The sequence below is a fragment of the Monodelphis domestica genome, chromosome 6 (genome assembly GCF_027887165.1).
Source record: "Monodelphis domestica isolate mMonDom1 chromosome 6, mMonDom1.pri, whole genome shotgun sequence".
Lineage (NCBI taxonomy): Eukaryota > Metazoa > Chordata > Mammalia > Didelphimorphia > Didelphidae > Monodelphis > Monodelphis domestica.
The window spans coordinates 88149184-88164741 of NC_077232.1; the positions used below are offsets into that span (position 1 = coordinate 88149184).

The following is a 15558-nucleotide window of genomic DNA, read 5'->3' on the forward strand; positions in this document are numbered from 1 at the left end:
CGGGGAAACGTGAGAAGACTAATGTAGAGTAAAGCAAGTAAAACTAGGAGAACAGCATTGAATTCTAAGGGAAGTTGAACTCTGAGTAATTATATTGACCAAACATCCGGGCAAACAGATAAGGAAAAAGAACCCCAGCCTCTCAACACAAAGGTGGGGTGGAGGAAGGATATTGCATATACTATTAGACTAGGATAGGCTGGGTGTTGTCTCACTGTTTTTTCTTTGTTAAAAAGAGGGCTTAATATTGCCTGCATGTTTGTGTTAGCTTCCATATCTTTAAAAGACAGTGAACATAAAAAATGAAAAGCATTAGGAAAATGTATTCTTTAACTAAAAAAAAGAAAAAAACCCTTGAACCAGAGAGACTGACTCAGTTAACAGGTATTTATTAAGCACCTACTCTGTCATTTCAGTCTACAAATAATGCCACCCTGGGTTTCCTAAGCACCTTAAAAAACCCTATTCTAATCTAGGGTTCATATTCAATCACCTCAGAAGTTTGAAGGAAATGTTTGGAAAGCAAATGTTCTCCAGACTTGGGCTTTTCTTCTCAAGTTCTTTTTATTCAAATGGTTAATAACCAGGATGCAATGGAAAAATCACTTTGAATTGGAGTCAGAGGATTTGTTTTTGAATTGAGGTTTTGTTATTAATTTATGTATCTGTGTGACCTTAGGAAAGTCACTTTCCTTTTCTGAGTTCAATTCAATATGCTTATCTGTAAAATGAGAAGGAAGGATCTATCCTAAGGAACTGGTCAATTCTAAGGGTCCTTCCAGTTCTAATATACTATGATCTAGTTTGTGTGCTGTAGTGGAAAGAATGATGGAGTAATGAGACTTCAGGTCTAGTGCCTATTGTGTCATTAATTTCCTGGTGATCTTGGAGAAATTGCTTCTCTTTTCTGGTACTGATTTTCTTCTCCATAAAATGAAAGTGTTGGACTATATTATCTTTAAGTTCCTTTTGAGCTTCAACATTCTATGTGGAATGGGAGCTGGAAAGCTTTAGATCCTATGATTCCTCTCTATTTAGAGACAGTGTTGTGCAGGAGAGAGGGAAGAGACACCAAGAGGGTATGAAATGATAGAACTGGAAAAGACCCAAGAGGCCTTCTGCTAACTTTTTCATTTCATTACCTTATCTCTGTCTCTGTCTCTGTCTCTGTCTCTGTCTCTGTCTCTCTCTCTCTCTCTCTCTCTCTCTCTCTCTCTCTCTCTCTCTCTCTCTCTCTCTCTCTCTCTCTCTCTCTTCTCCTCTCTCTCTCTCCATTCACTGATTTAACTAGTACTCAAATGTCCCAAGGAGACTTTCCTGAACAATTTCTAAATTTCAGAATTTCAAGAACTTGGAGGAGTCTCTAGCCAAGTCTTGTTTTTACCTTCCAGACATCTCTGTTATGCAGAGAAGGGCTCCATATACAATAAAATGTTCAAAGCAGCACTTTTTGTGTTTCTAAAGAATGTAAACAACATGGACACCCATCACAGAAGAATGGCTAAAATATCATGGTACATGAATATAATGGAATATTTCTGGGTTGTAAGAAATGGTAAGTGGGATGAATACTGAGAAGCATGGAAAGATCTCTCTGGACTGATGCAGATGAAGTAAGCATAGCCAAGAAGATGACATATACAATAATTACAACAATGTAAATGGAAAGAACAACTTCAAAATAATAAAAATTGAATGTTATAAATTTACAAAGAAAAGACATTGCTCCCAGAAAGATGTTCAAGAAGACATCTCTGAACTCTATTCCTTGGAAGAAGTAGGAGGTTCCCAGGGGAGTACATTGCATATATTTTCAGACTTTTTCAAAATATTAATCAGTTGTGCTTTTTTCTCTTTTCTCTTTTTTTCCCCTCGAAAAAATATTGTTATTTTTGTGATTTAGCATTTGTTTATATGGGTATGTGATTTGGAGTTTTGGTTTTAAAGGATTATTCTTTTACAAAAATGAATAATATGGAAATGGGGTCCACTGAGTTATACATATGTGCATATATATTTTATATGTATGTATGTATGTTGTGAAGGACTAAATTTTGGGGGGCAGGCATTTGATCAAAAACCAGTGTGCAGTTTATTAAATGCAAAACACTTAGTTTATTATTAGGAAATACGGATAGAAGATAGGAAGGAAGAAAGTAAAAGTAATTTTATAATAAATTATAAAAACTCTTAACAATGTATAATCCATTGGAATTGCTTGTCAGCTCTGGGAGGGGTGAGGGATGAGGGGAGGGAGAAAATGTGAATCATGTAACCATGGAAAAAATTTAGAAAGAAAAATAAATAAAAAGAAAAATATTGTTATTAGGGATTGCTCTCTGGGAGGGGGAATGGGAAAGACACTAGGAGAAATTTTGGTGATGTAAGAAACTATATATCAATGAAATACTTTAAAAAACGAATGTTGTAAAATTACAAAAACATAATCATGACTTGAGAATATTTGTGAGAGGACTCTGTTCCTCACCCTTTTGCTAAAGTTGGGTGGGGTAGTCTAAGGGTGTGGAACATTTTTTCGGTATATTGGTTTCCATTATTCCATCTTCCTGAATTCTTATTTTCTTCCTCTTTTTCTTTAAATTTTAAATTTTTTCCTTGTTATAAGGTGTTGCTCTCTGGGATGGGACAGGGCTTAGGGGGAAAATTTAGATCACGTAAAAATAGAAGATATCAATAAAATCTATTTAGGGTTTTTTGTGTTACATTTAAATGAGAGAACCCCAGTTCAAATTCTGGTTCTATTATTATATATTTAATCGTGGGAAGAATCATTCATCATTTTGGGACCTAATTTCCTGCCTCAGTCTAATGAGGGAGATGGTTGAGATGATCTTTGCAGGTTCTTCCAGTTCTAAATGTATGACGCATCTCTTGCTTACTAGAAAGAGAGCAGGGGTTAGTCTAACCCTTGAGAAAGTTAGAGGTGCCTTTTCAGAATTCCTGAGTTAAAGGAAAGAAAGGAGCTACTCCCTTGTGTTATTGGGTAAGCACTTGACATGCAGGGAAGGTTGAGCCTAGCCCAAGATTGTGGAGCTAATGATTTGCTGAGATAGGACTCGAATCTGGATCTCCTCTCTGACCATCACTCTTTCCACTATAGTATATTGTTCTGGGTGCCAGGGCACACATAGTAAGTGGTGTAGAGCCATTTAATTTAGGAATCACTCATGCATGGGATTTATCAATCCCTGTAGGATGTACTGACTTGCCAGGGTGTGACTAGTGACTTACTAATGTGACCTATCTCTGGCTGCTCTCAGCAGGCTCCCCACCCTCCACTGTAGTATGTTTTTCTTAGGGGAGACTCCTTTCCACATTGCCAGGTAGAAGGGCAGTTACACATTAACCCACCATCTATATGGGCATAGCTAGATGGCTATGATGAAACAACTCCTTCTTGTATTCTCTAGGAAGAGGTGGGCTCAAGGAAACCACTGAATTACCTGGAATAAAGGTGGAATCAGAGCTAATAATTTCTGCCCTGGGGGCAGTGGTAGTGTGGGATTGGGGAAACTCTCCCAGGGTTTGGGGAGAATGCCCCAAGTCTAAAGGTGGAAGCTAATCAACAAAAAGTCTCCTTCCTGGCTATCTTTACACCATGCTCCCATGCACCCCACACTTTTGGCTCCCCTTTATTACTGCCTTCCCCCATTAGATTGTAAGCTTCTTGAGGGAAGGCATGGTCTCACTTGTTTTTATTTGTATCCCCAATGCTTAATATAACGTTTCACTCATAGTAAGAACTTAATAATGCTCTGTCTTCTGCATTTATCTAGTTATCTATCCACCTATCCATCTACCCATCTACCCATCTACCTATCTGCCTACCTACCCACCATAGTCTCTGTGTCTAGGGCAGGGCAGTCAGGGAAGGAAGCCACATCAAAAAAGCGCTTTTGGTGTCCCCTAAATTTTCTGTCCTAGGACAAAGGTCCAGTTTGTTCCACCCTGATTTAAAGCTCTAATGGGAACACCAATACAGTTGTCCCTACCAGACTATAGGAACCAGGGCCAGCTCTATAGTATTAGAGTCACAGAATTGTAGAAAGCTAGAACTGAAAGAGACCTTAGAGGTCATTTATATCCATTTTACAAAGAAGATCATTGAGAACCAGAGAAAGAAAGTGACTTGGCCAGAGACACATGGTTGGCAGGTGACAGAACTAGGAATGGAATCAAAAATGGTAGATTTAGAAGAGATGCAGGGGTCAGGTAGGTGGCACAGTGGATAGAGTGATGGGTATGAAGTCAGGAAAACTGAGTTCAAAGCTGGCCTGATATTTACTAACTGTGTAACTCTGGGCAAGTCACTTAACTGTTTTCCTAATCTATAAAATGAGCTGGAGAAGGAAATGGCAAACCATCTTTGCCAAGGAAACACCAGATGGGATCCCAAAAAGTTGGACACAACTAAAATGATTGAAGAAGAAGAGGAAACCCAAGAGGCCCTTTACCAATTTGTCATTTTTATTACTAATAATAGCTACATTTATATAATGTACTAAGTACTTTATAAATATAATCTCATTTTATCCTTATAACAACACTGGGAGCTATTATTAAATCACATATATTTCTCTATATAAAATATCACAATAAATGCTATTATTCCCACATGTATTATATATGATAAATAACACTATGTAATATATATTATAATTCATTGTTCTTTAGTCATTTCAGTCATATCCAACTCTTTATGATTCCATGTGGGGTTTTATTGTAAGAGATACTGGAGTAGTTTTTAATTTCTTTCCCCAATTCATTTTACAGATGAGAAAACGAGGCAAACAGGGTTATGTGATTTGCTTAGGGTCACACCTCCAGTGCCTGAAGACAAATATGAATTCAGTTCTTCCTAACTCCAGGTCCTGAGTTCTAACTACTGTACCACCCAACTGACCCATATATTTTAATAATATAACAGTGATATTATAATATCATAGTATAATAGGTGCTATTATCTTCATATATATTCTTCACACACTATCCTCCATCTTTTGACTGCATGCCTTGGCTCTGGTTGTCCCCCATGCCTGAAATTTCTCTCTTGTCTTCCCTCTACCAGCTTCCCTGGCTTTCTTCGAGACAATTCAGATCTCAGTTTCTATAGGAGGTCTTTGCCCTCACTCCCTCTTTCCTCAGTGCCTTCCCTCTGAGATTACCTTCCATATACACTCTATATCTCTTGGACAAGCAGTGATTTTGCATATTGCCTTTCTCATTAAAATGGTACCACCTTGTTGGTAGGGACTATTTTGCTCTTTGCTTCCCCATTGCTTAACTCTAGGCCTGGCATATATAGAGAGAGCCTTTAGTTAATAAAATGCTAACTGCCAGGCTGACCATTGTTATGTTTTCTCCCCATTCTTTGGCCCAGACCTCTTGCTGTCTCTCTTTGATGACTCCTCCCAGTCTATCTTTTCACCCCTCTTCCTTCCCTCATCAACAGAATTCCTTGACACTGCCCCCCCCACACACAACCCATGACTCTTTCTGTGTGTTCTACTCTGCCCTCTTTGTTCTCTTTATATATGGAATCCTGTCCCCCCCCCACTCCCTCACCCCATCCTTGACACACTGTAATTTCACTTCTGGTTCCCTTCCTGAGATATGAACATATGAGCAAGAGAAGGCCCTGTAAAGAGAGAGAAGTCTTTTATGAGTTTAATTATTTTGTTTACTGGATTAAAAAAAAGACTTCATGACATAATTCTTCCTACCTTTTGCTCCAATGTGGCTAAAGATGGGGCCCCAAATCATTTATGGAATGGTTTGAACAAGTTGTGGTATAAAATTGTGATGGAACACTACTGTGCTATAAGAAAGGGGCATGGTTTTGGAAAAACGTGGGAAGACTTGTAAGAACTGATGCAAAGTGAACCAAGTAGAACTAGAGATCATTGTTTAAAGCAGCAACAGTATTATAATGTTGATTAGAACTATTCAGATCAAAATGATGCAAGAAATTTATAAAGGATCCATGATGAAAAATACTATCCACATCCAGAGAGGGAAAACAGATGGACTCTGAGTCTAGACTGAAGCATATTTTTTACTTTTGTGTGTATGTGTATATGTATGTGTTTTTTTGAAACATGACTAATATGGAAATGCTTTGCATGATTTAACACATGTAATTGATATCATATCTTGCCTTTATAAGAGGTGGGGGAAAGGAGGGAGAGAATTTGAACCTCAAAAGTTTAAATAATGAATGTTAATTTTTTTGCATGTAGGTCAGAAATATTTAATAAAACAAATTGGAAAATTGTAAGACTTAAATGAATGTCCAACACTCCAAGTATTAATTTTGTAAAATTTATCAATAATCACTTGAAATAGAAGGAATAAGAGGGAAATAGAAGTCTGGAAATCTAATTATCTAACAAAAGTAAACCTATGTGAGTAAGTTCTCCTGGCTCTCAAAAAAATAGCTGCCCGAGATCACAAGAAGAGAGAGTGAGAGGCAGGGCTACACAAAGTTTATATCCTGACTATATATATCAGCACATAACATGAGAAGTAGAATGGGGTGCTGGGAATTGTAGTTCTGGGGTTCAGATTCCAATTATACAATCCAAGTTTGGGGAGTTTTAGCTAATGATAAGAACAGGACAATTAAGTACCTGTTATGGAGTTAGGCACCTTTCTTTTATATACCCTTCCAATTAAGTACTGGACAATTATCTCTGGATTTTTATATTCTCTTGTTTGTAAATTAGCTATCACTATCATCAGTAGAGGTCCTCCAGAGAAGCCTTGATGACCAAAATGTCATAGAGGGACTGCCTATTCAGATCCAAGTGGATCTTGCTGACCTTTAAGGATTTCTCTGGTTCTGAACTTTCTGGGGTCAGATGTATGTTCTATCAATCCTGGTAATTCCTCCCCCCACCCCCACTTTACTTATGAAATGTGCTAACTGGAGATGAGAGGTAGATGCAGACCATAGGAGATTAGAGAGTGTATCTGACAACCAGCTAATCAGCAGTCATCAAGTGAGCAATGGAGGGTGGAGGACAGATCCAGTGCAAATACCAAAAGTGGGTACCTTGTCCAGGAGGGAGAGCACCTAGGAGCCTGCACAGCAAAATCAGAAAACTGGCTCAAAGGTCCAAAGGCAGAAATGTGTTGGGAGGGTTTAAAACCCATGGTTCAATAGCCAGAGAGAACAAAACTAAAGCATGGTTGGGAGCAGCTGGGTGGCTCAGTGGATTGAAAGCCAACCCTAGAGATGGGAGGTTCTGAGTTCCAATATGGCTGGCTTTAGACACTTCCTAGCTGTATAACCTTGAGCAAGTCACACAACTCCCCAATGTCTTCTGCCTTGGTTTTAAGACAGAAGGTAGGGTTTAAAAACAAACAAACAACTAAACTAAAGCATAATCAAGAATCAACCAAGGAGGCAGGTGTCCAGGTAGCAACATTTAATGAGGAATATCCATAGCACAGTTGACTTTGGAACCAAGAAAATCTGATTTCTGCCTCTGACACATACTTATTATTTGACTCTAGATGAGACTCAGTGCTCCTTTTAGGCAACTCACTGAGATAAGGTTTCAGAGAAGATGACCACTTGCATTAGGAGTTTTCTCACCTGGAGTTTCCCTGTACCAATGAAATCACATGTTCAGTCCCTATCCATGGCTTCGTCTGGACCTCCAGCCCAGCCAAAGGTGAGGTAGCTGTAGGTTCTGACCATTCCTGAGAGGTACCAGATGTTCTAGTCTACTAGGGGAAGCCCAAAATCTAGCATATATTCAAGACAGAATTCATGGTTTTTGAAAGGTGACTTGTGTCCTGATCTTGAATCCATGGTAAGTGAAGGAAGTCATTTTCTTTCTCTGAACCTCAGTTTTCCTAAATGCAAAATGGAAAGGTTTAGGCTTAGTAGATGATGTCCTAGGACTTCAACTCTTCGTTTCTTCTGACACTAGTTTTCTCATATCTTGTCTTAGTGGTGGATTGGGTCACATTGGTGTGTGCTGAAGAGAAATTATTCCATCTGGGTATGAGATCCAGGGTTCTTCTCTGTTGAGGAACTTTTTGGGAGTTTTAGGAGTTTCTAGAGCACCACTGGAGATGAAACATCCTTGGCAGTACTAGTCATGGGCTCCATGGCTGATGGCTCTAGATTCAATTATGGTAATGTGTCTGAGCAGATATATGTGTAGATGTCATTGCCATTCTGTTCACTTGGCTTCACAGCAAAAGAATTCATGGGTTCATAAAGGACAGAAACAGCCTGGAAAACATAATTAAATTTTACTGAGATCTGATGACACACTTCAAGGCAGACAACTGTGGTACAGCAGCAAAACACTGAATTTGGGGTTTGAATCCTGATTCTGCTATTTAACCTTAGACAAGTCATCTCCCCTCTTCTGGCTTTCATTTGTTACTTTATAAACTGAGAAGACTAAAGTAAGGCTCTTTTCAGATCTAAAGTAATGACCCTATTGCAATTTAATTCCATTTTTAGGGAGTTTCTAGAGGTAATTAATCCCCCTACTCCCATAAAAGAGTTTCAATCAATATTTCTTGAAAACATCATGAAATAGCCAATATAATTGGCCTTGGAAGATCTGAACTTCCATTACTTACTGTGCTAACCTTAATGGGCCTCAATTTCCTCTTCTGAGAAATGGGGAATAATAATATTTGCCCAGTCTTCCTCACAGAGTTGCTTGTGTGGAGCAAATGAAAAGTGTTTTGTAGCCAATGAAGCCCTGTGTGTCAATCCTTCAAAAATCTGTGCTGATTTAGGCATGGATACTTCCTAGACAGAAGTATAACATAGCCCTTCTGGGACTTGTGGGGGGGGGTTACCTCTGAGGATAGAAGTGGCCAAACAGATTATCACCCTGCAGCTGACCTGGCTGTGCACTGTGTGAATGTGGCTAGGCTGGATCTCAGGTGACAGACATATGCCCTGTCATGGGAAGTACACATGGAGCCCTTCCAGATTGTTTTGCTAGATAAACTCTGTAAACTCACTGCCATGACAGGGCACTAAAGGGAGATGCTAGTAGAAAATTATTATATTTTTTATAAATAATTAATTAATGAACTACAGAATAATCAAATAGTGGATAGAATAAAAACAACCTGCTGTCATCACTGGTTTTAACTTTGATGTCATGGCTGATTCACCTTAACAATTAGCTAGGAGCTACATAAGCTCCCAGAAAAATAAGATTTTTTTTTTTAAACCCTTACCTTCCGTCTTGGAGTCAATACTGTGTATTGGCTCCAAGGCAGAAGAGTGGTAAGGGCTAGGCAATGGGGGTCAAGTGACTTGCCTAGGGTCACACAGCTAGGAAGTGGCTGAGGCCGGATTTGAACCTAGGACTTCCCGTCTCTAGGCCTGGTTCTCAATCCACTGAGCTACCCAGCTGCTCCCAAAATAAGATTTTTTTAAAACCTTATTTGGACCATTGGATTTGTTATTTCATTGTATTATGTCTCCAGAAAGTTTATGAAATTCCATGGAAATACTCACATGCTTCATTTTCCCTAAGAAGTCACTGGGGAAGAGAAATAAAGCTGGATCTCCTTAGTCTGTATTTCCTCCTCCCTATCCAAAATCTTTTGGATCTTTGGAAGGCTATTTCAATAAAAGTGACTATCCTGGAACAGGCTATACCATAAGATAGTGCGTTCTTTGTTACATATAACCTTTCCTTGATGTCAGGGATGCTGGAGAGGGATTTCTGCCATACGTGAGAGATTAGACCAGATGACTTCTAGTATCCCTTTCAAATATAAGAATCCATGACTTCAATGATTCAAGTATTAAGTCCTTTGGGAAGTTCTGTGTGATCACCCTGGACAACAAAAGCACTTATTGTCTAAATGTAGCCAGTCGATTATCCAGGATTGACTATGCCTTTTTTACTCCTTGGAGTTACAGAATCTTACAAGGTGAAAGGATGTCAGAAGTCATCCAGGCCAAAAGAACAGCAGATGATCTATGTTCCAATTCTGTTCCTGTCACTTACCACCTACATGACTTAGGGTGACTTATTTAATCTCTATTTGCCTGCATTTTTTCATCTGAAAAATAATGAGGTTAGCCTAGCTCATAGGATTGAGAGAGAAGAGACTCATTTTTTAAAATGAGGGATTTAAATAAGATCATAAGATTAAGAGCTGGAAGGAACTTCAGAGTCCAACCTGTTCATTATACAGATGAGACAACGGAGACCAAGAAAGTCTAAAGGGATAATGTCCGTGGTCGCAGCAAGTAAATGGCAAAGTTGAGATTTAACTTTGGGCCTTCTGATTCCAAATCCAGACTTCTTTTATTTTCCATCTCTGACACTCCCCCTCCAGGTGTAGACTTTGAATCCTCGCTCTAATTTTCTTATAGACCAGGGGTTCTTAACCTTAGTGCTGTGTTCTTGATTTAAAAAAATGAATAGTTTGCTAACTGTATTTCACTATGGTTTAGTTTCATTTGTAACCCTATATATTTGATTTTATGCAACATAAAACATTATTCTGAGAAGGTGTCTATAGGCATTAGCACCCAGCCAAAGGGTTCCATGATATGAAAAAGTGAAGAATCCCTGTTATAATCCCACCATCTAGTAATTATTTCCTATCTCTGGGATAAAATTGCAGTTTCCAACACCTATTAAATAGCAGATGAAAACATGAAACAGTCCCTGCCCTCAGGGAGCTTACATTCTATTAGAGGGAAGCAGCCTTTTTGTCTACAGGTGGATGGATACACAGCAGTAGCTTATGCCTGTATCCCAGAGTGCCTAGCCGGTCACTGGGCTCAGAACAAATGGTCAACCAATGAATGGAATCCAATTCTTGGCTCTCTTTTCAAAGCTGACAAGCCTTTTCTTGCTAAGCTCAATCTTAGGCTTTGTTTCCCCCCTAGAATTTTCACTTACAAAAGTGATTTTTGCAAAAGCATCCCTAGAAGATGAAGTGAAGGGTAATTCGCAGTGTTGAGATGCTGAGCCTTGTCACCTGATTTCTGAAGGCAAAAGAAACCATAGCCCTATTCTTCCGGCTGCTTTCATGACAGCTCCCTTGGGCAAGGCAATGTGACTTCAATCAGTCAGTCACCCCATCTCCTCCGCCCCATTACCCCCATCCAAAAACACCACACATATGTGGAAAACAAATAGCTCTTTGATTTGAAAGGTTTGAGCCATTCTCCAAGGCATGGAGCTCTCCTGAGATGCAGAGTACTAAATGAGATGGGGGTGTTTGCTTCAACAAATAATGGTTGTTTTTTTCCTCGTAATTGTATCTTTTGTTATCCCAAGCTAAATATTCATCATTGGAATTTCAGATATGGTGAGGAAGAAGGAATGATGTGGAGGAATGTGATCACTTAGAACATAGCACATTCTCCAGACCTGCTTTGCTAAGAGACTCTGGAACCATCATCCTGTTCTTCATTCCACCCACCCACTTCTTCTGTCTTAGAATCAATACTTAGCATTAGTTCCCAAGCAGATAGTTATAAGGGCTAGGCAGTTGAAGTTAAGTGACTTACCTAGGGTCACAAAACTAGGAGTGTCTAAGGTCATATTTGAACCCAGGACTCACCATAATGTTTGAATGAAGAAGGCTCTTAAGGCAGCCTTTGGCAACTTTAGAAAAATGGTGTGCTCAGGGTTTAATGATGGGTTAATGGGGAGGGGAGATGTCCTTATTATTGTAGGTTCTTCCATGAAGGGAGGAAGAACAGAAATGAGGATTTACAAAGTGCCTACTATGTGCTAGGCACAATGCTAAGTGTTTTAATAACTACTGGCTTAGTTTAATAACTATTAGTAGATTTGATCCTCCCAATAACTTTAAGAAATAGGTGTTACTGCGATCCTCAGTTTGCAGATGAGGAACCCAAGGCAAACAGAAGCTAAGTGATTTGCCCAGGGTCACACAGCTAGGAAGTATTGGAAGCTAGATTTGAGTTCAGGTGATCCTGACTCTAGGTCCCAGACTCTAAACATTACACCACATAGCTGTCCTTCCTAAGGGCTATACCATCTTTTCTAAGCTTTGTGTGTCTTCCAGAGTCTAGAACAATGCACACAGTTGGCCAAATTGTACCTGGCTCTAAAATCCCTCTAATAATTGTTGATACTTTCATAGTGTTTGAGAGTTAGCAAAGCACTTCCTATACAATGACTTGGGGTGTGGGCACTGCAAACTTTATTATACCCACTTTGTAAACGAGGAAACTGAGACTTAGGCAGCAAGGTAGCACAATGGATAGAGAGCTGGAGCTAGAGTCAGGAAGACTCAATTTCATGACATTTAATAGCTGGGTGACTATAGGCAAGTCACTTAACCCTGTTTGCCTCAGTTTCTTCATCTATAAAATGAGTTGGAGAAGGAAATGGCAAGCCACTCCAGTACCTTTGCCAAAGAAACCTCAAAGGCAGTCACAAAGAGTCAGAGGCTTAGAGAGATTAAGTGACTTTGCCCATGGTTAAAGAACCAATAAATGTTAGAAGAAGGTTTTGGACCCAGGCCATCCTGACTCTAAGATTAACACTCTAGTCATTATGCTGCACTGTCAAGTGCAGCCCCCTCCCATACCTGGAACGGACTTTTAAGATGTCTTTTCCTTGTCTTAAAGCCTGACTCAACCATTACCCCAAACATGAACTCCACAGGCATAGGTAAATGGTTACTCAGCCTTTTCTTGAAGATGGGGTACTTATTCCTTCCCCCCGTGCATTGCAGTCATTTTTTCAGCCTTAATAGCCAGGAATTTTTTCCTTATGTTGAGACCAAGCTTTCCTCCTTATAACTTGCCTTTCCTTGGTTCTGCCTTCTGAGGCTAAGCAGAAAAAGTCAGATCCTTTTTTCACAGGGTAATCCTTCAAATATAAGATGATCGATAACTATGGATTCATGTCAGGTCCCCAAAGTGCAAGTAGGGGTTCCTTTTAACTTGGGGCAAACCAACTGGTCAAGGAGCATGGAGGATAGTGATAGAGAATGCAGACTGGCCATGGGTGCAGTCATGTTGGAAGAGAGGGTGGCCCAACAGCCATTTTAGAGAGAGGCAGAGCCAAGATGGTGGTTTAGTAGAGGCAAAAGCTGGAACTGCTCCAAGAATTCTCTCAAACCAACCTTAAAATAGTGCCTCAAGATGACAGGAGTCCCACTACCAACAATAAGATGGAGTGAGGGGGCTCTCCCATGGAAAACAACTTGAAAGGAAGGAAGGGAGAGTCAATTTTCATGGGATAAGGGGGAATGGGAAATAAAACCACACACACAGAGGAGTGTAGGGTGATCAACCCCCCACCCCAAGCCATTCTGAAAAACATTTGGAACCATGTCTCTCAAACTACTAAATCATGCATGCCAAGCAATACCACTATTAGACCTATCTACTCCAAAGAGATCAAAGAAAGAAGAAAAGAACTTTATAGTTCTTTTAAGAATTTTATAGCAGCTCTTTTTGTTCTGACAAAGGAAGCTAAGAGGGGACAATCAATTGAGGAATGCCTGAACAAATTTTAGAATGTGGATTTAATGGAAAGTTATCATATTGTAAAAAAAATGATGAAGGGAAAGTTTTCACAGAAACCTGGGAAGACTAATGGGAAGTGAACAGGAGAACAATTTATACTTTCAAAAGACTTGAGAACTGTGATCCGCACAGTTCCCAAGCACAATTCCAGAAGTCTGATGAGGAGGAGCACCACCTACTTCCTGACACACAGATAATGGATTCAAGATGTTGATGTGGACTGAGGCACACATTTTTAAATTCAGCCAATGTGGGAATTTGTTTTGCATGACTATGTGTATTTGTTATATGAATCTTATTTTTGTTTTCTCCACTGCCACAGATGCCCTCCTCTCCAGTGGGTTGGGGGAAGTCATAAGGAAAGAAAATCAATGTTTATTGAAGGGGGAAAAAATGAATGAAACAGCACAGAGTGGCCCATTCTAGACAACCCAATTGGTGCTCCCACAGGAGTTAGGGTAAGGGAAGTCAGGTTCCAAGAAAGGGGTCACACAATGCTAGGGAAGGGGAGGTTGGCCCAAAAGTCCTTCTGAAAGGCACAAAGGGGGGGATGGCAACCTCTAGGTCAGGTGAAGGAGTAAGGTAATAAAAAGGAAGATGGTTACAAGGCACAGGAAATTGGACGAATAATCTCCAGGTGACTGGGAGAAGAAGACCCACCCAGTTCCAACTATGCTGGCGCCCTGGGGCAGAGACCCTGTCATTTAACTCAGTTTCAGGACTCTGCAGCCACATGTCCCTTCCAACACTAAGATTCTATAATTTCCCTTAAATAGCATTGTGACAGTTTCTTAGAATTAAGAAGAGCAGGGGCATTGCATGAGGGAGCTATGACCAGGCTGGATTCCTTTGGGTACAATTAGAAGGGAAATGCAAATCTAAGGCATGAGGGGTTTGTTTTGAAGCTCTCCTAATAGGAAAAGCCTACCAGCTCATTGAGTTTCATGAATAATTCATAGGAGTCACTTCCTGAAGCTCAGCCTCTCTTCCCTCAAATCCCTAAGGCAGTTGCCAATAAAAGCAGACAGGAAAAGAAGGATGTCACCTTCCTCATTATAAGCCACTGTGGCTAATAGCTTTCTAATTAAAATAATACCCCAGAGACCAGATTATTGGGTCCTAGATTTAGAATCAGATGGGATTCTAGGGATCATTTTGTCCAGTCCCCTCATTTTAAAGATGAGGAAACCAAGGCTCCGAAATAAGTGATTTACCTAAGGTCATACAGCTAATACATGGCAGAGTTGGGGTTTGAACCCTGGTCCATCTCTCTTTCACTACACCATGCTGTCTGGCCTTCTCAGTCAAGTCTAAGCTTCTACAATGAACACCAGCGTGCTGACTCATTTATTCAAATCAGGCCCTATCTCTTCTCATTTTCAAGACAATTTCTTGTGTCCTTGTCAAAGATTCATAAGTTCTTGAGTTGTGCATTTTTTTAAAATAACCCTCTAATCTGATTAGTGGAATTTTATTATCTCATCCCACTCTCCTCTTCCCACCTCCAAGCAAACCTCCCCAGAAAACCTTTCATTTCACAAAAGAGACTTTTAAAACTATTTGAAATTGTTCCTCCAAGGCCAAGATTATCGCAATTGATAGCAGACCTCTGGTTAGTCAGAAGAAGAGGTAATAATACGCATAGCTATAATAAAGCAGTTTACATTTCTTTAGTGAGGGAATAAATGAAAGAAAGAATACTTTTTGAGCATGTAGTCTGTGCCAGGCATAATGGCGACTGCTAAGGGTACAAAAACAACACATTTCTTGCCCTCAAAGTAAGGTAAGATAAATGACTCTTCTCTAAGCCTCGTTTTTTCTCATCTATGGAATGGATGGTGGTGGTAGACTAGATAAGCTTTAGATTCTCCTTTTTACAGATAAGGAAACTGAGTCTCAAAGAAATTAAGGGACTTGGCCAGAGTCATACACCTAGAAAAGCTTTCCCTGCATTTTATCCTTACCCAGTCTCCTGAGAATTCATCCTCAGAGACCTGCTGGCTAGGCTTTCTCAC

General features: G+C 39.8%; 1 protein-coding gene across 1 annotated transcript in view; it reads right to left on the bottom strand.

Annotated features, from left to right (window-relative positions):
* Positions 1-7441: 7441 nt before the first annotated feature.
* The window catches only part of LOC103098741 (uncharacterized), a 28251-nt gene continuing 20134 nt past the window's right edge, over positions 7442-15558 (bottom strand). The window contains exon 5 of the mRNA XM_007496763.3: positions 7442-8269. Coding sequence (XP_007496825.1) covers positions 8165-8269 — 105 coding nt within the window. The 3' untranslated portion in view covers positions 7442-8164. The remainder of the gene's footprint in view (positions 8270-15558) is intronic.